The 24639-nt window shown below is 45.7% G+C and overlaps 1 protein-coding gene across 8 annotated transcripts in view; it reads left to right on the plus strand.

Annotated features, from left to right (window-relative positions):
* The first annotated feature begins 4316 nt into the window (after window positions 1-4316).
* MAP4K4 (mitogen-activated protein kinase kinase kinase kinase 4) overlaps window positions 4317-24639 on the plus strand; it is a 163764-nt gene continuing 143441 nt past the window's right edge. For 3 of the 8 annotated variants that reach the window (XM_033051119.2, XM_033051121.2, XM_033051122.2), the window contains exons 1-2: window positions 4318-4820; window positions 5178-5243. In XM_033051119.2, the coding sequence (XP_032907010.1) occupies window positions 4764-4820; window positions 5178-5243 (123 nt within the window). In that variant the 5' untranslated portion in view covers window positions 4318-4763. Of the gene's footprint in view, window positions 4821-5177; window positions 5244-24639 lie in introns of all 8 variants that reach the window. The other 5 variants (XM_033051123.2, XM_033051124.2, XM_033051120.2 and 2 more) reach the window with 4 other exon arrangements.

Genomic DNA, 24639 nt, shown 5'->3' on the forward strand with positions numbered 1-24639 from the left:
AGAGCAGCTCTCACATGGAGGTGTGAGATAGGGCTGGTGGAAGAGCAGCAGGAAGGAGCCTAAGCTGGAGAGAGGCTGATTGTGTGGCATCCCTCTGTAAGTGATCTGCTCCCAGTATGTGTTGTAATAAATAGCATGAGGAGAACAGTCTCCTAGCCTCCCTCTGCTCTTGGGATCCCACTTGCAGCAGGAGAGCTGGACTACGCAAAGCCTCACTCAGCCCCACTCACTACCCTGTCCTCTGTTACTTATCACCCTAGCATGAGCCTCCCTCTGGGATTGTTTCAGCCAAGGAGAGAACCATTTCCCTAGAGTATGATGGGGCACATGTCTAACACTTCAAGCTATAAAGGAGGTCAACATCACTCCCATTTTCCACACAGAGAACGGGAGTGGAAGCAGGAAATGAGATGCCCCAAGGCTATGGGATGAATCAGTAGTAGAACAAAATGAAAATTCAGAACTTCCTGTCTCTTTACTCATCTCCTTGAATACTGTTGATGATTAAGCTCATAAAAAGTTAGTGCAGTTGATGACCTCTGCATCTCTGGTCAGTGATTAGGGCCCCAGCACATTAAAAGCGGAAAATTATAGAACAAAGACAATTTCAAAGAACTTGAAAAAAAATAGATGGCAAGGAATTTCTTTTGTGGCTACAACATAAATGTTGGGTTCCCATTACTCCCACGGTGTCTCTTCCAGTAAGGAAGGAAGTTTCTCTAGTTTTACCCCTATGGGTCCACTGAGAGTTGAAATTGGCTTAAGCCACAGCCACAACCAAGAGGCAATGCTATGGTTACACTTCCTGCCCTCCACTTAGTCTGTGACCCCTCTGCTTCCCTTTTGTTAACATAACTGCTCAAGGAGGCACATGATGAAACAGCCCAGGGAACTGATCAATACTAACATTAAAAGTTATTTTCCTTTTGTGGGCTAGATTTACTATGAGTCCTGGCTCACTACGCAGCTGTAGGAATGCTCATACCACACAAGGGATGCGGTGCCATTCAATAGGAATAAATGGCCAGAGAAAGGGAGGCTCAGGACCCCTCTTTCAGGGATGCTGAAACTGCTCAGGGAGCTCCAACTCCTCTGTTCCCTTCACTGCTATCAGCACAGTGAGCAGAAATGGGTGCAGCTGTGTCTGAGGTGATGGAAAGCAGCACACATGCCCCAGCTTTCTCCTGCTTTGTTCCCAAATGGATGCCGTGGACTCAGATTTTTTGATGTTTCTACTGAAGTTTGTCATTAAAAACACCATGTGTGCTCTGTGGAGTGACAATCCACAGGGGTGAAAATGCCTTTCCTTCATTATGATTTTTGATGGCTGTCTCACTCCATCTCCTTCAGGACTGCTGGTTTCACTATGAGGAAGAGTTAAAACAGACCGCTCATCTTCTTTCCAGTGGTTTAACTTTGGATTTTTGACCTCTAGACCTTCACACTGGGTAAGTACACTGAGCTGGTAAAAAGCATGATGAACATGTGAACAGAGTGGTTTTGGCTGTAGCCAAAGAGGCTTCTTCCTCAAGAAAGCAAGCCTTTCATCCCTCCACTTGAGTAGGAAGGAAAAGCAAAGTGAGGCGGCGTGGTGTATCACCCTAGGAACTAGCAGGAAGCTCTCTTGTGGCATTTACTGCTTTATGAAAACTATTTTTCCCTAAAGTTAGAAGATTCCTTACTTTTTAAGAATTCACAATCTTGTTGCTAGCACTTTAGCAGTCTTTAGATTAATACTAAAACACACCAAAGAACTGAACTCACTGTAATAAAGCAAAAGCTCAAAGCAGAGAGGGAACACTGGGGTGAAGCCACATCAGAGGTCTGGTGAAACAATGTGTTGGTTAAAACGTGAATGGTGAAAATACATATTAGGTCTCAGATCCTCATCTCTAAAAAAGCTGGGTTGTACTTTTCAGAGGCACAAGAAAGTTGTTATATACTGGGTTTGAAAACCTTTCAGCATTCAGAAACACACAACAACAGTCTCTGAGGTAGTATTAACATTGCAGAAGGGGATTCTGGAGTTAAAACACACATATTCCCCAGAAATGTCATACTCAACAAGTATGTCATACTCAAGTGAAGAAAGGAAGGATCAGGAGGGGACTAGAAATGAGTACATCACTATGATGCTGCACGGGGAACCCAGCATGAACGTGATATGGAAATCCTTTTACCCACCTTAAAAAGGAAGGCATTAGAAGCAGAAATGGTTCAATGAAGAGCAAATACGGAATGAGTTCCTTTCACAGTATCACTAAAAAGACCAGAATTTGGTAGCTGGCAAAAACTGAGGGGATGACATACCAAAAGTCTCTAAAAAATTAATAAAATGAAGAAAATTGATAGGAAATCACTGGTGTCTCTTCCAAAACAAGAACCAGCACGGCGTTTTTTTTTTTTTAATCTAGCAAAAGATGGTCTCCAGATAACATGCTAGCTCAGCTTTGGAACTCCCTGCCAGAGGACACCGTAAGAGCTAGAAGCATGTATGAATTCACAAAGTAAACAGGCAATCTAATGGAAGGAAAATATAATAAAAAAATTAAATGCAGCACACCGAATGCTGCTAAAGAACCCTCTGAGCTGTACAGAGCTGGTAAGAATAAGCCAGGGAAGTATTAATGGATGGTTAAAGTGTTCCTGTGATCTTCTCTCAGAATTTACTACTGGCTACATCTGGAGATGGACGCTGGGACAGACGGGCAATGGATCTGACCTACCAAGGCTTCTCTTACACATAAAAAGGCTGAGTTAAATAAGGCATGTAATGCAAACCAGGCCAATGATAATAAATCTTTATGGAAATCCACTTTTCAAAACCTACTGCATCTCTAGACTTGACCTTACTCCTGTGCATGCACTCGGGCAGACACAGCACCGGATCCATTTGAAATTATTTGCCTTTTCCTGACCATAGGTTCCTGTACAGAGAAAAAAGTTTCCTGGTCTAGGCTAGAGTTTCCTTTCTTTGTATCTACACTTGAAGTGAAAATGAAGCATGCCATTAAACTGTTATGGTAATTTATCCTTACACTTTCTGCTCAACAGGTTTGCTTTGTTTCAAAAGTATGTTTCTGTGATACTTATAGCTATGTATATGTAATTTTGTGGTTAAATTAGAAGAGAGAGGAAAACCCTGGTTCCCACAGGAAACATAACGCGACCTCTTGCAAGCAGGTAACATTTTTGCCGTATCAGTGTGATGAAGAACTTCAATGAGAAACAAATCCTGCCAAGGTTTACACCTGTGTGCAACCGCCTGATGTGTCTTGCTCAAGTGAGGTTAATGAGATTTTTCCGCGATTCAAATTCTGCAGGAGGATTCTTCTGGGTGGGAAGGCAGCCTGAGACAGCTCTGTCAGTAAATGATGTGTTAAAATATGAGAGATGGGTCTGGTTCTGTGGGTCTGGATTGGGGTCTCTTTCTGCAGAAATCTCTTAATGGGACACGAATGTGTTTCCTGTAGGCCTGGGGTCTCGGGGCAGGGGGAAACTGACATCTTGCTTGTCATCTCACCGGGGACGGGAAAGTATCCTCACCCCACGGTGAACACCAGCCGCGACAGACGCGCGCTGACCGTGCTGTCCCGCGGAGGGGCGGCGGGGGCTGCAGGGCCCCGTCCCTGCCCGGGCCGCGGGGCAGCGGCAGCGCGGGCCGGTCACTGCAGCCGCCGGTGAGGCGGCCGCACGGCCCTGCTGCGGACACGCGTGGGGCTCCCGCCGGCCCGGCCCAGCCCAGCCCAGCCCAGCAAGGGCCGCCCTGGGTCGCCCCCGCCCCGTGGGGCTGTTGCTGGGCGGCGGGGCGGGCAGGCTGCGCGGCCGGTTCTCTCCCCGCCTGCGCTCGCTCGCTCCCTCCCTTCTCTCTTTCTCTCCCCGCGAGTTTACCCAGCAGTGCTCTGTGCGGGCGCGTTTCCGCCGGTTTTTCCTGTTGGAGAAGGGAAGGGGGAGCTGTTCTCTCTCTCTCCGCTCGCAGTATATTTTCTCCTCCTCCTTCTCCTCCTCCTCCTCCTCCTCCCCGGCTATCTTTGTCTGGCTCGCAGCACCCAGCTCCAGCCCCGCGCCCCTGCCCCGCCGCCGCCGGGACGCGCAGCCCCTGCCCGCCGGTGCCCGGCGCCGTTTGATGCGAGGGCAGCGCCGCGGGAAGGGCTCGGAGGCGGCGGGGGCTCCGCCGCGGCGCTGGGCGTGAGCCGCCCCCCCATGCGAGAGCGGGGCCGCAGCTGCCACTGCCGGCTCCCGGCGTGAGCGCCGCCGGCCGGGCCGAGCCGTGCCGTGCCATGCCCGGGTGCGGGGTGTATCGTGAGGCTGCCAGAGGCTGCCGGCACCGGCGCCGCTCCTGCCGCCGCCGCCGCGACATGGTGTGAGCCCGCTGCCGCCGGGGACGCGCGGGCACCCAGCGACTCACCCGCTCACCCACCGACCGGGATCCTCGGGGGGATCCAGCCCCGCAGCGCAGCTCGGGGAGACGGACGGACGGACAAACCGCAGCACCCCTTCTCCTTCCTCCTTCCCTTCCTTCACCTCCCTTTCCCCCCTCCTCCCACTATCCATCTATCTATCCATCACCCCCCCCCGCCAACCCCTCCCAATGCTGAAGAGTTTCAACCCGGCGGGGCTGGAGTGAAGAAGGGAAGGGCGGAAGGGAGGAGAGGAGCTCCGCGCAATTCACAGCTGCTCCAGGGAGGGGGGAGCGGCCTCGCTATTATTTAACAGAGAAGAAAAAAAAATATTAAAGGAAAAAAAAGAGAAGAGACGGGAAAATGGCGAACGATTCTCCTGCAAAAAGTCTGGTGGATATCGACCTTTCCTCCCTGCGGGTGAGTGCCGGGGCCGGGGCGGGGGCCCCGCGGGGCCGGCGCGCCCCTTGCCGGGGCTGCGGGGCCGGTGGGGTGGGAGCGGCCGGGCCCGGGGCCGGTGCCGGGGCGCGGGGGGCCGCGGCCGCATGTGGGGAGCCCTCCCGCGGGGGCGGGCGGGGGGACCGGGCCCTGGGCTGCTTTTCCTTTGTTTGCATGTATTGGCATGTGCGTGGAAAAACAGGGCGCAACAGCTGCACGCCGCCAGCAGCCGGGTTCGCTGGCTGGGCTCTGCCAGCAGCCACCGCCTGAACAAAAATGTAACCCTGCTTCTCTTCTCCCCTTTCCTCCCCCGCCCTCTCTGCCCCTTCCTCCCCCTAGGACCCCGCTGGGATTTTTGAACTGGTGGAAGTGGTTGGCAATGGCACGTACGGGCAAGTCTACAAGGTTTGTGTCAGAATTTCTTCTCCTTTTATTGTTGCCGATTTTCCAGAGGGTACCCGCTGCCTGCGCCGGGCTGAGCACACGGCTGTAAGCGGGCCACCCGCGCTGGCACCCGGAATAGTGAGGGGTGGTAGAAGTGTTGCCCTTGTCATTGTTGCTGGCCTTGTCAAGTTTGTCAGCCTCTCGGCTTCTGCTTTTTCAGATGGGTACAAATTACTCTCCCAAGTACCCGTCCTGTAATGATGAAATACGCCTTTATTGTCCTTATTCTTCTCTGTGCTCCCTCCAGAGAAATGACCAAACCAAGTGGACGCTGTCAGTCTGTATGAGTTATACAAACACGTCCACAGGCTTATTCAGCTTTGCTGCTGGAAATCCTTATGGAAGTTGGTGCTGCTGCAGTGCCTTTAGACAAAGACATTGGCCTTAATTAAAATTGTCACCCAGCTTCCTTGCTGGAAATCCTTCAGAGTGTTGAAGCTATGGAGTTGGGGGCGAGTGCATCTGATGGGCTGTCCAGAGATAAGGGGTGCAGAGTGACAACAATAAGTGACTGAAGCAGAGAAGCTTATTTTGTGAAAATCAGAATTCCCAGAACAACCTGTTTGACAAGTGTATGACTTTAAAAACTAGAAATCAGAGAGTGCCCATGTGGGTGTGAAACTAGCCTACTTTTTCTTTTTTTCTTTTTTTCCCCTTTAGTGTGCAGTCAGTGGAACAAACAAATCTTAAGCTTGCATGACTTTGCAGTGAGTGCTAGCTACCAGGATGACTAATTATTCACACAGACTTAATACTTGGCTAAAGATCGGAGGCTCTAGCCTGTAGATCTGTAGAAATGCAAGATGCATTTGGAGAGAGAAGGCGAGAGATGAAGATGCTTAGCTGCTTGTTTTATTTTTTTGGTTGCTTTTTTTGTTGTTGTTTTGTTTTGTTTTTCTTTTTGCTTATAAACAAGGGAGTGTAATTGGTGAGTTTCCCTGATGGCAAGATACTGCTGCTTGCAGCTCCAGTAACTAAATAAAGCGCTTTGGTGCCTCTTCTGCAAATGAAACACATGTCAGTTTGTTTTGAGGGCATGAACCTCAGCTTTCCTGATGGAGAATTAGTCTGCTTGCTCAGTGTATTAGTTGCTTTTTAAGACTTGAGCTGGAATAGCCAGGCTGCTGCTGTTGGTATAAAGCTGGAAAAAAGAATGTGGCTCAAAAGGCCACAGGAGAGGGGGAAGATGAGTAAAAGGCTGGACTTTGACACAACTTCGACAATTTAATTTATTTTCTGCCATTTGAAACAACATAATTTTTTCTGTAATCATTTGTTCCCAGAGCTTGCATCATCTGAACCCATATTAAAAAAAATTAATAGGGTGTGAATGTGTGGCTTGAAACTCTCCTGTTAATTATTGCAATTTAGTGCACTGTTTCTCAGTGTACTTGTTAATGCTTTTGAGTTAATTAGCAAAGTTCTCTTTAGTTTACCAGTCTTGACAATAGAAATTTTAAATTTTGTTTTCTTTCAGTAAGGTAGAGCTCTCCCAGAATAGTTAGCATTAGAAGTGAAACTGAGCACATGCATTTATTGTCTTGGAAGAGTTGAATGAACACCTGATGTCTAAGGGCATCGGTGTCACTGTGATAATGGGGAGCAACAGGCAGTCTCCTTTCTTGCTGTAGAGCCTGCTAGACAGTAATGGATTCTGAATTGGTCTTGAAGTTTGGGTTGGCACTGCTTCTTCCTTCTTAGGCATTTGCCCACATTTGTGTACATACACTGATAATGTGGACACCTAACAGGGCTGTATGTAAACAAATAATACCAAACAAAAAAACTTCCTCGCTATGATAGTCATCTTTCTTTTTAAACTAATGAAGTTATGTAAAAAAAAAATCAAAAAGTTGTTGCAATAGTATTTAACTTTTCTTGGTCACTTTTTTTTGCTAGGAAAAATGCTCTAGGGACACCCAAAGATGTTTGCTGTGAGGGCTTTCATAGGAACTGCATAACCGAGGGAAAAACGTGTTTACGCTGTGTTTGCTTGTTGCCTTCCGCTTTCCTCCTACCCGGCAACCACTTCTTGAAATCCCTCTTCCTGGATGGTTTTATTTCCCTTCCAAGCGGTCTGGCATCCCAGGGGAGTGGGGGGGCGGGCTGCTGGTTGCTTTTGAGGAGCCGGGCTCGGCGATGTAGTTTGATGTACTTCCACATTGGTGTGCAGGCATCGGCGATGATGTCACCCGGGAGCGGGATTGGCTGGCTACCTGCCACTGCGGGGAGGACACGGAGCGAGCGGGGAGGCCATGACGTTATCTCTTTGTCTGCCTCATGCACCCGCCGGTGATGCCCAAGGTCGCCTGCCTGCCCGGGGAGCCAGCTTGCCACCAGCGGTGGCAAGGGGACTGTGCCAACCTGTTGAAAAGCAGAAAATCGCCCTGTTTTCTCTCCTCCTTGCCTTAGCTAAGCTAGCTGGAAATAGCTCATCTATCTGGCTAGTGTTATTTCTGTAGCTAGTTCTACCTTAGCTATTTATTTCGCTATATGTAGGTGTATAGATGTTTATACATGTATGAAATGTGAGGGCAGCCCTTGGATGTTTGGCACGTAAATGCAAGTGGAGTTACTCCCGCATTTTATGCATTAAATGGGTTGGCTTAGGTGGAGTGTTACTGTGGGCCTGGGACCTCACTGGGAGGTGGTAAAAATACTAAGTTTTATGTTACTGTGCTTGAATTGGGGTAATGGCTTTAAACTGAGAGTAGGTTTAAATTAGTTATTGGGAAGAAATCCTTTACTGTGAGGGTGGTGAGATACAGGAACAAGTTCCCCAGAGAACTTGTGGATGCCCCATCCCTGCAAGTGTTCAAGGCTGGGTTGGATGGGGCTTTGTGCAGCCTGGCCTAGTGGAAATTTCTGCCTATGACAAAGGGGCTTGAACTAGATGATCTTTGAGATCCCTTCCAAGCCAAACAGTTCTGTGATTCTATGATTCTGAAATCTATATAGAGTTTTTATGGTTTTCATCTTCATAACCTTGCTTACACCTCTTCTGTGTGAAGAAGCCTTATGTGTCAAGAGCAGCTTGTTATGCAGTGATGAATTAATTGGGGTGGGGGGAGGAGGCTCCCCAGGCCTGGGTAGGTAAAAGAAAGGGGCGTTTTGGGGAGCCCCTTGCCCAGCAGAGGGGAAGGGGCAGCGAGGACTGCCTCATTCGTCCTGGGGCCTAGCACTCCACTGCTGCTCGGAAATCCTGGGGAATGAGAGTTGTTTTCCCTTTCACAGATGGCATGGAAGTTGCGGCACTTAGGTTATAGAGAGAAAGCAAAGGGTTAAACGCTGCCAAGTACAGCCGGCAGCGTTCCGAGGCGGGAAGGACCGGCCGCAGAACCCCCTGGGTCGGTCGTTCTAACACTTCTAAGGAGTCCCAGGCCAGCGCTGGCGTTGGGAGGGAGAAATTTCCCTTGGCTAGGCCGGTATCAGCTGGCGGGAGCCGAGCGGCGTGTGCGGGCCGGCCCGGGCCGCGCCTGTGCCCGCGGCGGGCGGGGAGCCCCGGGCCGCCCCCCCGCCCCTGCCAGCGCCGCTGGGCCCCGCCGGGCAGGGCCGGCACCGGCACGGCCCGTGCTGCTGTTGCTGTGGCCGGACCCGCGCTGCTGCTGCTGCTGCTGCTGCTGTGGCCGGACCCGTGCTGCTGCTGGCCGGACCGGGGCTCTCCGGGCCCGCCGCCGGCCTGTGCTGTGGCTGGGCAGGAGCACGGATGTGCTGCACCTCTCCTTCCCTCCTAAGCCAGCCCAGTCCCGCCGCCGCGTAACTGCGACTTGTAGCCAGCTCACCAGTGATCGGCTGCCTTAAGGGCTTTTTTTGATCTTTTGCAAGTAGTAGAAGAAACATTTTTAACATTGCTGCGGTTAGATTTTAGTTTTTCACATCCAGCAGTAAGCATAATATGAAGTTGGGCTTGCACCAAATGAGAACACTCCTGGAATTTGTCTCAAGATAAGGTCTTAACTGGGTGTTTGCTTCCCTTCTGGTTTTTGGTATTTTTTTTTAATGCAAAAATTACCTGTGGCCTAAAGGCAATTGTTCAATGCTTTAAAAATTTTAAGGTCTCTATCATCTGATCATTCTTAGAGGCATAAAACTTTGTAATTTTGCTGTTGAGACTGACCTGTGTTAACTTGGTCAATCACTTTCTCTTTTGTTGTGTATATGTCTGTTTTTAAAGACATCTAACACTTTAACCATTGTGAGTGTGCTGTTACATCTCACAGACATCGTAATTGTCTTGTGGCAGCAATGGCTTGAGTGGAAGGATGTATTTGTGGGAGTTCTAAGGCATAACAGGAGTGTGCCAGAAAGATGAAAATTAGGGATGATACTCCTAATTGCCCTTAACATAGGCTGGAGTGACTTTCTAAGAGCCTTGTAATAGTTAATTCATAGTGAAGGCTTCTTTTGTTGATCTGTGTTGCAGCCTTCCAAAACTGCATGTAAATGATGTGTATTGTCTAACTGCTGGCTCGTAAAAGGAAGTGATGTAAGATGTGATCGTTTAAATGCTGATTTGAAAGTAAATTAAAACTTGGCTAAATGTTTTCCCACGCTAAGGATACCCTATTTTTGTCTTAATGGACTTTCTGTCTTACTAGGTGACTGTGTTGCAGGGAGTAGGAAGATAGGACAGTTCTTGGTATTCTCTAGTACCTCAGTTAAGGGTGTTTTTTCTGCTCTCTCTCCCCTTTGTTTCTCTCACTGCTAAAGGGACATCATTGTGGATTCAAATGATTTTGTTAAACATGAATACAATTCCAGTCTTATCACTATAAAGACAAACTGTACTGGGGATCAGTGAGCTCACTGGCTTTCAGGAACTGGTCCAGACCAGATCTCTTAAGTACGAATTGCACTTCTTCCCTTACTCTTCTGAATTTTTGTGGATTGTGTTGCAAAGTGAGACCTTGCTGTTTTAGAAATTGTGAAGGACCAGGCAACGGCTGGAATATTGGTGTTTTTTTGAGTCCTGCAGCTAGATGTTTACTCTCCTGTCCTCCCCTAAACTGACTGAACTTTTGACCAGTTCTCCATCACCCAAATCCTTCTTAATTAAATATACAAAAGCTAGGCAGGTGGCCAGTGGGGATTACTGATATTTATTTTTATTAAAAAAAAAAAAAAGAAAAAGAGAAAAGAAAGCAATGTGCCAGTTGTGGGTAACCACATGTCCCTCTTGTTCTTCCTCCCCTGGTCCCATCTGTCTGTTTGCAAAATGTGGGGCTTTTGTAAACTCCTGGGGCAGAGACTCCTTATTTTGAACTCATTGAAGAGTCCCAGGACTCTGGGACTTGAGTGTGTGCAGGGCTTCGAGGTGATGGATGTAACAAGATCCAGCCCAGAGTTTTGTGCTGACTCCTACACATTTTTTTCAACTTTCTATAGGAAGAAATTACAACTGGTGTGGATAAAATTTCAGTTGAAATCATCTGATGCTCTCTCCTTGCTTTTTTCATGTGTAGGCTCTCTCCCCCATGGCAATGGTAGGGGTCATTTCCCTGGGCTTGTATGGGTGGATGGTTTTCCCCACCAAGGTCTCTTCTTGCACCAGGCATGAGAAAGGTGAGCTTTATCTGTAAAATCTGGAGTAGGGGTTCTTAGTCATTTTGAGATAGTGAAGAAAGGAGAAAACCAGGGATGTACACCTTCCATTCTTTACTTAATTTTTATTCTCTCTTAGAAATGTAATGTAGTTTGGTGGCATGTTGTCTAACTTCCAAGCACCAGAGCCTTGACCTGATAGTGCAGAAATCCTTCTTCTGGTCTCTATGATGATGGCAGGTCTGCACCTCCCACCCAAGGGAATGATGTAGAGGAACGTCCCCAAAGGCAATGCAGCATTGTAAGAGGTGCTTACCCTTTGCACTTCCTTGCCTTCAGCATATACATTTTTTAGTATAAATTTTTGGACTCGAATGCTATTTAACTTTTATCATGTGGTCTACCATGTGTTTGTATATACACATTATGTTCTAGTCATCTTTTCAAGTGGTACTTGCTGTTGCAAGAGAAATTTTAGCCCTGTACATTGTATACCTACCCTCCTAAAATCTGTTTTCTGTGGAAGAAAGTGGTATTTTTGCTTTTTAATTTTGCGTTTCTGACTGTACACTCTGGCTCCACCAGGCTTTGGGTGACATTGGTGTTTAAGCTCAACAGCATTGACTTGCACAATGTGAGCTTGACTGTAGTCAAAGTTACAGCAAGATCCTTATCTGCATCCTTATTTTGGGTCTCAGCCCACAGAAAGTGGTGGAAAGAATTCAGCTTGCTTGAACGAGAGGTGGATTTGGGAGGGGATCTCATAAGAGTTCTCTTATCAAATACTTTGTTTGTAACATTATGGGTCCCTGATTATTTCTCAGGTTAGCACCGGCACAAGAAAAGGTACTGTTGGCTCTAAAATCAGACAACTATGTGAAGGAGGAGGAAAAAGCCCACAATTGTGCCTACCTCTTGGAAATCTTGAGGCAACTTTGATTATAGAGGGCTTGGGGATTTTGACATTGCATCTCAATATTATTTCCAAAGTGTATTTTCTACCTTGGATGCGTTGTGAAGCACTTTCACAGAGGCACAAAAAATATGACACCAATTACAAGCTGTGGAGTACTGCTGAATTGCCGATACACTGTTGTGAAGCTCATGATACCTCCACCTAAACCTCATTCCTGGTCCCCTGTCATGTCCTGAGCAAGGCCTGATGTATGTTCTCCAAGGTACCACGAGCCCCTGTAGCCCTAACTCATGTGATATCTATTTCAGTGTAAGAAAAAGGACAGAGCAGCTTTTTGAAAGAGGAGCAAATACTGACTGGACACTTGATAGGATTGCCAGCAAAGCACTCCCCTGCTCTCCCAGGCTTTGCTGTCCTGCAGCAGAGTGAAATCTGCTGTTCTGAGTGTAATGAATAATTACAATTTGACCTCAGTGGTGTTCTTTTAATTTACTGCCTATTGGGAAATCTGTGAAAAGCACCACTAAAGAAGGGTGAAAGCACAGAGACTGGGGAGTGGAGATGCTCACCCTTTCAGAGGATATGCACTTCAGAGGCACATAAGGATCAGATAGAGGTATGGATGGAATGGCTTCTCTCCACTTTACTTAGAAATTGGTGCATCTCTAATGCCCTGTGCAGCTCAACTGTATGGGCATGAAGGGTATTGACATCTCCCAAAGGTTCTTCTATGGCCTCCTGCTTTACGTTGCATCATAGTTGCAAGTGAAGGATGGAATCTATGGGAAGATTTGAAGTTATGAAGAGACAGTAGGACAATTCAGAGAGAAGCAGTCTATTGAAGATGAATTTACAGAGGAAATCAGAAGATGAAGGAGAATATGGCTTAAATATAGAGAATGAATTAGAGGACTATTCATAGCTGTGGGGAAGAAAAAGTAGTGTGGAGTCAGGGAAGTGCCTAATATAAGAAAAAGTAAGGGACACCTTAATTCTTAGTAGAAACATATTAGTACATATAATTGTTATTTAAAAATAGATATATTATGAAATAGATTAGCTTTTAGCCATGTCAGCTCACTAGGCAGCCAAGGCTTTGGGTTTATGCGCACCAGGGGAACGTTCATTGACACAGGTTTTGTGCTGTTTTCAGCATGGCCCAGGCTGAGGAGACCTCCCGTAGCCCACCTAGCTGTGTTGTGACTGTGTGCCAGAATAAGGGATGTCTTTTGGGGGATGTGAAACAATCCTGGCAAAATATTTCTTTCCCACCAGAGCCACACCTCCCTGGGTTGCTCTGGCACTGTGGCTGTCATTATCACTGTACAAATAGGACACTGCAAGTGCCAACAGGTCTTGATTGGCCTGTCTAGCAATAAAACAGCAAACGTGGTAAAACTCCTAACATGGATGCAGTTATACTGGTATTGTAGGGCTTATCTAGTACGTCTCTGTCACCTCCCTTTGGAGCTGTCCCATAGTGCATTGATAACAGTTGCTCTCCGTGCAGGGATTGCAGTGACTCATGCCTTTGTACCTGTGGCTGGAGGAGCCACATGAACTTTGGCCACTCTCTTCCTGGAACAAGGTAGTGCTAGCCCTGAAGATGGTCTGCTGTGGGCTATGGTCAGGATGTAGCTGCTGGGGCTGTTGATGGTGTGCCACTGACTTTTGCCTGCTTCCTCCCCTGCCCCTGCGTGCCTTGAGCACCCCAGTAGCTCCCTGGCTCTGGGGCTGCTGGCAAGATCAACTTGCCTAGTGTTCTTGTCATTGTCCTGGTTGAGAAAGTCCTAAGAGATCCCTCTGGGCACCATAGATTTGCAACTTTGGAGGTGTGGTGCTGCTCCACTCTGTACCTACTTCCCGAGGTTTTCCTTCTAGTGCCACTCTGCTCATGGAAATGCATGTCCATACATCTATCTGTGACATCCCTCTGCTTCTTCTTTGACTACCCATTCTGTGATGTCTTAACCCCCAAAAGAGGTTTTCCTTTCAGTTTGTCTGTCCATGGAGTACCCCTTAGTTTCACTGGATATTTTAGGGCTCTGAAAGTCGTGCAGGTTTTATGTGTAAATATTTGGGTTATTGTCTTCTAATGTTGTGCCAGTCCATGGTATGGAGTTGTTGCCTGTAGTTCCTGCGCCTGGAAACCTCACCAGAGAGTAGAGATGAAATGGGAATGTGTTACTTAGGTAGGTAAAAGAATGGCAGCAGCTCAAAATAATCAGTTTCATCAAATCTGTTTTATTAACTTCCTGTGGACTACCAAGGCAATAGTTTACTCTTGTTGGTTTACCTCAAATATGATGCACTCTGGGACTGGCATTGTTAAAAATTGAAGTCTTAAAAATACGACAATTTCAGTTAAGCTCTGGCAGTTTCAAGAGCTTCTTCTCAGGATTGAGAGAGAGTAGCTGTAGAGAGTGACAGTGGGCAAAACTTCATGATTCCAATTTAAACTCTAAGCTCAAAACAAAATAAACCTGTCTCAAAACTTGCTCGCTAGACTTTCAGCTGTCTAATGGTATTGGGTTGTTTTGTTTTCAAACGCAGAAAAGCAAAGCTTAATGTCTATGGGTCTTAATATGCTATCATAAAGTATTCTATGCCTTGCTTGGGTTTATGTATCTTAGAGTCAGGCAACCCCCCAGTGTTGTTTTGGTTCATTATTTTTCTTTATTTTTGTGATTTCCAAAGGAAAATCAGTAGAAAATTTAAAAGGACAGCCATACCCGTCTTACAAGGCTGTTGTCAAGAGGGAGCACTTGTAGTTGAGTTATAAACCCTTACAGATAGGGGTACAGAAAGAAAATCAAAATGCTGGTGAACCCTTAACTGTAGTCCACTGCCAAGAGCTGCTACAATAATCAAAATAATTCTTGGGGGAACTGGTACAGCAGAGCTTGCAAGTAATGATGAGGTATTTGCTGACTGGAAGCCCTAATTAAATTTGTTTTGTGCTTCCCAAAAAACTGATAGTGCTGTGTATCTCCAGTTATATTATGGTGGCCTGATGGATGAAAAATGCATTTTGTAGTGAGACCTACTTTTACACACAGATGCTCAATAATGTACATCTTGTTTCTGTGCAGTGCGCTGGGATGGTACTTTTGAACGTGCTTACTGTCCTTTTGCTGTCCGATCTGAGCTGTGTGCTCTTGGACTTGGTGGAGAGAAATAGGACAGGGGAATGGCCTCTGGAGATAACTACCATAGGATGAGATAAATTGCTCTTTACCTGAGTCTTTGTCTGTTAGTTGAAATGGGAACTTCTGATGAATGTCTCAGTTTTATGTCTTCTGAATGTCTGAGATTGGACAGGTTCACCCCACCCTGGTACCATGCATGTAACAGCTCTTGCAGTCTGTGTTCTTTGTGGGATATATAGTAGGAGTGAAGATGCCTTTATAAGTGAATATATGAAAGTGAGTGACATGTAAAACCCCACTTGCCCATCATGGAAGGGAAACATCCATTTTCTCAGAAAAACCCTCATAAGTGGCCTGGTTTTGCATGTACCAAGAGGTGAATGTGCTAGCCCTCAGTCAGGATTCTTTGCACTCTTATATGAAGTATGGTAACTTATGAGACAACTTTTCTCAATCAGATCCTTCAGAAGTTTTGCAGAAATAAATCTACCAGTGTGAAAAGTAGTCATTGCCTTGTGTCTCCTCTCTGTGCTTCAGCACAGCACTGGGATCTTTACTGTTCGAGTAGATTATACATCTATTATACATCTATACATCTCTAGAGAATGCATTTAATTTAGGTTACTGTTTGTCAGGTGAGGTAGTTTAGCTTTTCAATGTTGATAAGTGTTGTAATTAAGTGCCTACCTTCAAACTGTTTTTTTCAAATGTGTGCTTCTCTGTAGGATGTCCTTTCCCATCAAACCTGTGTATTAAAAATTTAAAAAGCATTTTTATTTAATTATTTTTCCTGTGTTGTTGTATTGCTTCTTCATATCTGTAAGCTTAACTAGTAGAATTTAGTCTGGTTGTGAATCTTGTATTTAAATCCTGACCTGTTGTAAATCCAAGTCTCTCTTCTCTACTTAACTCTTGGGTTTTTTTGAGACAATATTTTGGGTATTCCTTCAGCAGCTACAGAAGACATTCCTGCAGTACTTGAAGTTTCAGATTCTGCAACATTTGTTATACTGAACTTTCAGTTGCATGGTAATCTCCTGTATAAACACAGAAGGAAGTGGAACTCTCATGTGCTTCTCTGATACTCAGGTTATCCACTGTGCTTTACTTTGGGGTAAGGAGGTGAGAGGGAAGTATGGTGGGGAACTGGTGTAATTTATTCCCAGCCCCCCAGGAAATATGTGACAGAGGTACAGTCTAAACCTCTGAACACAGAGTAGTTATGTGCTTTAATCAAGAGAGATCCCTTCTTTTGCTTTAGAACTGGCTGGGATCAGTTTTCACGCTTACCCATGCCAAAAAGAGGGAAGACTTTGCATGTCGACCCATGATCTCTTAAAACTGCCCAGAGAAAGGGTCTAAATAGCCTTGGGTGACTAGGTGGTGGATGTCATAGAGCAAGTCTCATGGTACCCATGCTTGTTTTACTTGTATTTGTGGTGGAATTATGTGCTGGCCTGCAGTTGGTGAGCTTTCTGCTTTACTGTCTTTTGCAGAAAGGCCTGAACTGAATTGCTCACATTTAACTGTACTGCTGTCTGTAACGGAGGTGAGGAAGGTATTAAGTTATTTTACCATGACTAAACAGCAGCTTTAATACCTTTAAAATTGGTATATTGACATTTATGAGCAGATATCACATTACAGTGATAGCTTCAGGGGCCTTCTGCTGCATATGAGAGCTCTTGGTTGCTTTAGAAAGCAAATAAATAAAATTTTAAAGGTACCCTAACACAGCTAAGCATGTTAAATCAAAAATGCAAGGTGATGCTATATCCTTAGATTATCCTGTCAGCTGCTGCTATTTCAGCAGATGAAGTTAATGATGTACTGTGGCAGAGAAGGAACAAAAGGTGCATCATTTGGGAGAGTCTGGGATATGAGAGCTTGTGCTGGGGCCTGTTTGGAGTAGTCCCTGTGCTGCAGAGTTGGGGTTTGGAAGAGCTGGCGTGATTCCAGGCTCCCTTAACTTGTCGCCTTCGCCTGTGTTTCTGGTGTGGTCTTGTGGGGGAAGAAAGAATGTCAACCTATTAATAGTGACAGCACAGGCTTTCTCATCTTCATCTCTTAAAAATCACTGGAATGCTTTGAATAACAAATAAATGAAAAATATTTTCTTTTTTTCTTCCTTTTTTTTTTTTTTTTTTTTTTGTAATCCAAGTGTTATGAAAGGCGTACTTTGCTCTTCTTTTCTCCCATATGGAGCACACTGAAATTCTCTGATCTGACTTGTTGTTGGTGACTGTGAACACTCTGTATAGTTCCCCCTGTGTGTTTTCACCAAGAGTTAAATTCTGGGGCGATGACAAGTGAATATGGAGAAAATGTTTCAAGTCATGTGAAAGAAATGTTACTTGCTAAATAACTTGGGTGTTAAAAGAAGGAATGGGAAAAGCTTTTCTTAGTCTTTTTGCAATCTTATATGGCAAGGAATGAAAATCTTTAATATTGACCTAATTTTATTGGTATTTAAGATCAAAGAACCCTTGTGAATGAGTTGCTTGTCTTGTCTGTCAGTGGCTTTATGGTCTTCTGAATGGCTTGAGGCAGTAAATCAGTTCTGAATAATGCTACCTTTCCTTAGGTTTCCTTTGAGGTAATGGAAGAGGGTTCTAATTTCTTCTTCTGGAATAGAGTTATACTCGTTATTGAGAAGACTTCTTTTGGCTAATTGCTGAATTTGGAGGTGCCTCCTCATGGACCAAGTGTTGTGGCAATGCTTGTGCTGGGTTTTGGGAAGGGATGAGAGAAATGGGCAAAGAAATCACTCATTGACACTGCCACTGTTAACAGATCAAGTCCTTGTTATGATCAGGACTGGCTTTAGAGTGCTCTGCACCTCTAAGCTCTTTGCTAACAGAGTGTGTAGTCAGTGTGTGCTGGTGTTGTAAGAAAGCATGTTTTGTATACATATACTGTGGTTGCACTGGGTTGTGTGGGAAAGGGGAAGGTTTTGTTTTGTACTCCCCATCAGAAGGATTTCCTATTGCAGAAAGGAGAAGGGAAGGTTAGGCAGACAGATGGAACACCTTGGGTGGTATCTGGTTGCTTTATTCCTGCAGGGAGAGGGATCCTGCTGGCTTACGTGATTCAGAGCTGTGCTGAAAGCACTGGGTCTTGGAGACACCTGAGATTGCTGGAGAATCTCTTGACCCAGTAGCACCATAATGTGAATTTTAATCATTGTGTTTAACTCATATAGGAGAAGATGGGAAAAAGAAATGTGAACAGCATTTCCAATGTATAAAGATGGCATCAAAATAGTTTGTAGATCCCTGTGAGTTTGGAAATAAAGCCATTAGACTTGAGCATTAAAGTGTTTTGTTACTGCTAAAATCTGTTCACCCTGTAGGATTCCTATTCTTAGGAAAAGAGGAGATTCTTAAGAGAAGAATCCCAAATCCTCTTCCTTGTTCTTTAAGAATTCTTTTTGTGGGTGCCATTGCTCAGCTGTTGGCTGTTGAAATGGCACATGTAGATGAAAACCCACTGAAGAGGGTGTGGGTGGTATGGTACCTCTAGGGTGGTAGTTGTGTCTACTGAGCTTTGGCTGCTTGTGGATCTCTCAGTGGTGGTGGATGCTGCTGACTTGGCAGTGCCTCTTCTTACCTCCTCTGCTCGGAGGTGGTGCTCATTTGTGGGAGTGAGAGTGCCCAATAAATGGGGAATATCACAAAGCCGCTTGTGTTGCTGAAATTTACCAAAACCTGCCTTTTTGTCAAGGTTGACTGAAAAGTTTGGGTTGTGTTTTTCTTGCAAGAGCTCTTGGTTTAAAGCTCCATTAATTGTGTGTCAGTCACCATATGTGTTACGATAATAACCAAGAGTGGAAAAGACTAGATTTATTTCAGTAAACATTTCACCTAGTAAAATTTTAATAGCTTGTTCATCTTCAAAGGCCATTCCTTTTTCTCCTGTGCAGATTGTATGCACCCAGCAGCAGTACAGAGTGTTTCCCTGAGAGATGTGTTTATAACCTCACCTTGAGGTGCTGGTCTTTCCAAGACGTGGAGAGGTTGTTCCAAAGATGCTCAGTCCTGCATTTCTTTGCAAGGCAGAGATTGAGTTTGCCTCTGCTTTGCTGGATCTTGTGGGTTTCTTTTAATAGTGACTATGGGCAGCCTTGAAAGATGATAAAAACAACATGCTGAAATGACTAGGGACTTGGGTCTGAATCACAGCCATCAGCAAAACCACCTCATTTTGGGAACAGTTCTGCGTGACAGCAGATAGTCTTGTGAGCAGCTGAGCCAAACTTCTCTTCAACAAACATGGGATTTCATGATTTGAATGTTTTGAGTGAACATCTTTGCTGTCTTAGGCCAGCAGGAATGCAAACCTTAACAGATTATGAAACCACCTGTATGCTCATAATTTAAGAGATGTAAATGTCATTTAAGAGATGAAGAAATGTGGTGGATAAAAGCATGGTAGAAGCAATCCCTGTGCACAGTTGAGGTGGGTACTGGTTTAGCTTAGATTTTTTTGGTTTTGTTTTTGTAAAGCTAGAAATACTTTGACTGTCCAGGAACAGATCATGTCTGCTGAAGTCAGAGGAACTGAACTGACTGTCAGCCTGGCTCTGGAGCTTGTGGTTAGAGCTGTGTGGGCAAAGGCTGGCACATTTTTGGTTTGAGACAATGTTCATGTGTCAGACTTGAGAGAAAGAAGTATTCTTTCTAGAAATAACACTTTTCGGAAGTGCCTTGGGTCCTTAACTTCTTTGACTTAGTCCTTTATTTTTTCTTGCATAATGACTTTTGTGATTTTGCCCTTTTCCTTAGCGGTGGCAGGTTTCTCTCCCTTTGTGTGGTTTGTTTTGTCCTTGCTGTCTTCCTTCATACTCATCTGATGTGGGTGAATTCCTCCTGCTAGTCTCCCTTCCTCTAAACTCTATACTCGTCATCCTTTGCATTTCTTCCTCTAGGCTTGTCTGAGGTTTTGTTTTTTTTTTTTTCTTCTAAAAGTACAGTAAATTCATGAATACAAGCCGCACTGAGTATAAGCTGCATCTCTGGGTGTTGGCAAATATTTCGTTCTTTGTCCATAAATAAGCCGCACCTGAATATAAGCCACTCTGTCATTCGCAGCGAGGACCCGCGTACAACAAAGTTGCCAAATACTAACAGAACCACAGCATGGCGGGGGGTTTACTGGCTCAACTAAGGCTGTGCAGGCTCGGCCCGCTAGGGGCTGCTGACGGGGCCAGGTGGCCCAGCCCGGTGGTGCCGCTCGGGGCTGGCCGCCGCCTCTGGGTTCGCCTGCCCTGGCCCCGCTCCCGCCGCAGCGCCGGCCGGGCACGGAGCACCCCCTGCTCCCGCCACGGCGGCGGAGGGCGGGGGCAGAGCACCCCCCTCCTCCCCGAGCTGCGGCAATGGCGGCGCGGGCTCCCCGCCTCCTCCCCGAGCTGAGGCAGAGGAGGGAAGATGAGAGCTCTCCTGCTTCTCTGCCCGCCCGCCATGCTGCCTGCAGGGAGCCAGGGCAACAGAGTAACACTTTGTAACAATTGTGAAATGCCGGCTTTTACTGGCAGGTGCTTGGCTCGGTGCCCTGGCTGGCACGTCTGGGGTTGTAAATGTCAGAAAATTATTCACATATTAGCCGCCCCCGAGTATTAGCCGCACTTCCGGGTTTCCACCAAAATTTTTGTCAAATTGCTGCGGCTTGTATTCGTGAAATTACTGTAACTAACAAATAGAAAGGATATGGTTAAATCCACATGACGTCTGGTATATTGCTGTAGTTCTGCCAAGATTAATGAGGTGTATTTGTTTTTACATTAATGTGTTGCTCCACATGCATTCTGTGACTTCTTTATTTTTTTTTTGTGGTCTCTTTTTACCCTGGGTTTCTGAAGAAATGAAACTTTGTCCATTTCATTCTGTCCTCAACACTTTTTCAACCTCAGGGCTGACTTCAGCTGTGTTTTGATTTGAGTTATGGGTCTGAAATCCTCACAAGTTTCATGAAAAAATAGATGACTAAGTAGATGAGAGTAAGAGAGCCTGTTTGCTCTTCTCCTCCCCCCTGCTTCTCATTTTTGGTCATTGGAAACGTGTGTTCCCAAGCTTCAGGTTACGCCTGCTTGCAGACCTGGTATTTTTTTTTACCCTTGTCTTTCAGAGAAAAAAGGTGGTACCATTTTCTGAAGTATGGGTGTTCCCCATCAGTCAGAGGAGCTCTGAGCGGAGATGCCCTCTGCTCTCTTCTCAGGGCTTCTGTCTCCACTGGGATTGAAGATGTGAGATTTGGATGTGCTCACTAAAGTGCCCTGAAAGTCTTTGTCTAGACTAGGCATGCTGCCCTTGGCACGTGCTAAGTTGGTGTGGTTTAAAACCTCGGGTACTTAATGTGTGCTAACCTCGGGAGGTAAATCCAGGGCTAGACAAGCCCCCTAAGGAGGTGGTGGACAAGGTGGGGATTTCTTTGCATTTGCTGTGACTTCAGCTGGTGCCTGAATGCAAAACTAGTAGTAAACACTCATAAACCCTGGATGCTTTTTCTCTTGTCAGCTCCTGTCTGAATAGGGGCTTTTTCATGACACATGCTTGTTTGCTCATGTTTCTCTTTTAAGAAAAGCAGTTAAACTAGGCAATAACCACCAGTAATTCAGTGCTCTGTTAAGCATGTAATAAACCAAGCCCCAGATCTCTGGTCTGGAGCCATTAGAGACTGCCACCCTTTGTTTCTCTCTTGGTGGGGAGGAGGGAAGAAATGGGGCACGACCGGCTTTTGGCGTGGGAAGGACAAAAGGGCACCAAACAGGGGAGAGGTGTGATGGTGTGGTGCTCCCAGGACAAGCAGCACCACTCTGCCAAAAGAGTGCAGGGTCAAACCCCAGCCTGTGCTGTCTGCCTGCCGTAGCAAAACATGTGAAGTCTGCTTCAGATTTGTTCAAAAAGGAGTTGCAACCCCTTGTGACTGGTGCCAATTCAAGTATGGGTCTCAGCTTATCCTTTTGATGAAGGCACCTCTCCTTGACTACAGGGCTTGCTATCATATTCTGACCTTTGTTTAATCCAAGAGCAGCCTACCTGTGGGCTAGCTGATTCTGTTCTACTCTGCTTGCAGTCATTGCTAAAATACAGCTTTCTATTAAGTTATCAAGTGGTCTTTGTTAGAATTTTTGTTTTGTTTTGTGTTTTTTTTTTAAATAAAACTACTCCATGCGAGTGTTGGTACAGAGTAGAAACAAAGCAAAGGCTTTAACCAATGTGTGGATATGTACTTAAGACGTGTATTATAGAGTTCTGGGAAACTTTACTGTAAAAAACAAAATTCAAGTGTCATCTTATCTCTGAACTGTCCCTTTAAGCCTAAAACACAGCCTCTGAAAATCAGACTGCTCTTTAAAAAAGAGAATGGCTTCATACTCTCTATGATCCTGCAAAAACATTTCCAGAGGGTACCTTTCTTACACTTATGCAGAACAAATTCTAGCAAAGCATTTCACTTTCTTCTCTCTTCAGATTTATGAAAATGAACTCCATCATGACTTTTCAAAGTGTGGGTTTAAGCAGAAACTCTCAAGGCATTTCAATGCTGGTTCTGATGCAGCTGTTAGTTTAAGAAATCTCTTTTTAAACTGGGGGTGGCTGTTAATTTTATTCAGGAGAGGAAAATGCAGTGTTGAGTTGGATAAACTGTAGTTTAGCTGATACTTATTTTGAGATTGGGTGTGGCAGGTAAAAAGACATCCTATCAGAAACATGAAAGAAGACAGACTGGTTTAAATTTTGTTACAACACATTTTTAACAACCTTTTCTGAAATTTTCTCCTTCTGCAATGTAAATTACCAGCACTGCCCTCTGGGAGAGCACTGTCACCCCCTGACATCCTGCTTTGACTTCTTTATTGCAACACTTAGGCCTTTTGGAAGTGTGTTGTGACTTTTAGATGCTCAGCACGGTTCACTGTAGGACATGCAATGTACATGAACTTTTGTTTCTTGGGCTTCTAGGTGCAAGGAGGTGCCTAGTGGCTCTGTAAATGCTGAATGGCAGTGTGTAAGTCAGTAGGTGCTAGGCAGCTGTTGAAGAGGAAGCAGGGGAATGGAGGGAGGAGGGCAGGTTGTCTCTGTGGGTCTGCCTTCATTAGCTTGGCTTGGAGCTTCCACGTGGACCGCCACCACATCCCGTCTCTGGCTCTGTGGGTTAGCCCGTGTGATTGTCCCCCTGAGACTGTGTGGGCATCATGGCCTTAAGAAATGGTCCATTTAATTTGTCTAGATGATAATAGCATTTGATGGGGGAAGTTTTAAATGTGGAGTTACTGCCTTTGGAGCCTGGAGCTTAGTCACAGTTTTCCTTGCTGGTTGTGCTTCTCTTCCCCAGATGTGTTTGGGGTGATCCACTCCATGCACAGGAGTGATGCGCTCCCCTTGGGAGCTGTTCACCCATTTGCTTTGATTCAGACTCTGCTGCCCATGAACTGCTTTTGCTGTCCTTCCCAGGTGTGGAGTGGATGCGAGAGCAGGGACACAGCAGACTTATACTGTTTCCCAGTCTGCTAGGTTTACCAGATGAAGTAAAATGAGTTATCTATTCAGAGTTTTTTCACCTCATGGATGAATTGAGAAGTGTGTAAGGGTGTCTATGGCTTTGTGCCATACAGTGAGCAGTGGAAGATGAAAAAACTGCTGTAGATCTCATCTCCAGCCTTCCACATGCTGATTGCCCCTGTATCCCAGAATCAGTCTTTCAGATGCTGGATAGTAAAGCAGTGCTCTCCCTGGTAGCAGCAGGCAACAAATTATATTGATCAAAACTCTCTCACTTGGATATCTGCAGTTTTGAATATACTCACATAGCCTTTTTCCCCCAGGAAAACCATAATTGCATCTAGTTTTTAAGATTCCCTCCTCTCTGCCCCAGCCCCCACCACCTCAGTCCCCCCTTGATCTCCAAGGAGGTGGCAGTTGTGGAAGGATTGAGCCAAGTCTGTTTTTTTAGGTATTAGGAGGTACTTAGAGCAGTTTCTGCTGAGACCACCATCTGGACAAAGATTCATTTACTGAGGAGCTGCAGTGGTTCCAGGGGAAGGCTGTTCGCATGGAGTGTGTGTGGTACCAGCAGGCTGAAAAGGCAGTAAGGGAAGACACAGGCTGCTCTGTGGTTAGTTTAGGACACTCTGTTTCTTGAAGTTTTTACTGGATGAAAAAAAGCAAGTAGTCCTTGCAGATGGGCTTGGTGCTGACCTCTGTAATGTACTGGGTGGTCAAAGGACTCTAATAATTGTTAATTGCTCCTATATGGCAAATTCACTAATAATATAGGTACTCAAGTACTTGGGAATCACTTTTTCCTTCCAGTGATTGGTCCTGTACCTGTCCCATACAGGAATTGCTGAAAGCAGCTTAGGTTCTTGGGAAGAGCTGAAATTGCAGCCTGTTTCCAACTTGACCCCTTGAAGTGTTTGGCTCATGCCCTCGGACATGGATCTTGTTAGTCCTGCTCTGCTGAATCTAACTGGCTGTGTTTCATGCTCTGTCTGCTGGAAGTGATTGCAGATTAGAGCTGCATGGACACACCACACATGTCCCACTCTGGGGGCATTGTACTGGTGGGGCTTCACATTTAGGCACCAGAAGGATTAAAGGGCATGCTTTGGAAAGATACTACTTCATCTTGCTGATAAGCAGCACTGAGCATACAGGATGGAGAGGGGGTTAATGCCCCTTTTACCCAGGGTCTGTTTAAAGAAAGGCAGTAATTTAGCTAAAATATACATCCACAGTTCATTTCTGTTTAA

This window comes from Catharus ustulatus, chromosome 2, assembly GCF_009819885.2.
Source record: "Catharus ustulatus isolate bCatUst1 chromosome 2, bCatUst1.pri.v2, whole genome shotgun sequence".
In the NCBI taxonomy this organism is placed as follows: domain Eukaryota; kingdom Metazoa; phylum Chordata; class Aves; order Passeriformes; family Turdidae; genus Catharus; species Catharus ustulatus.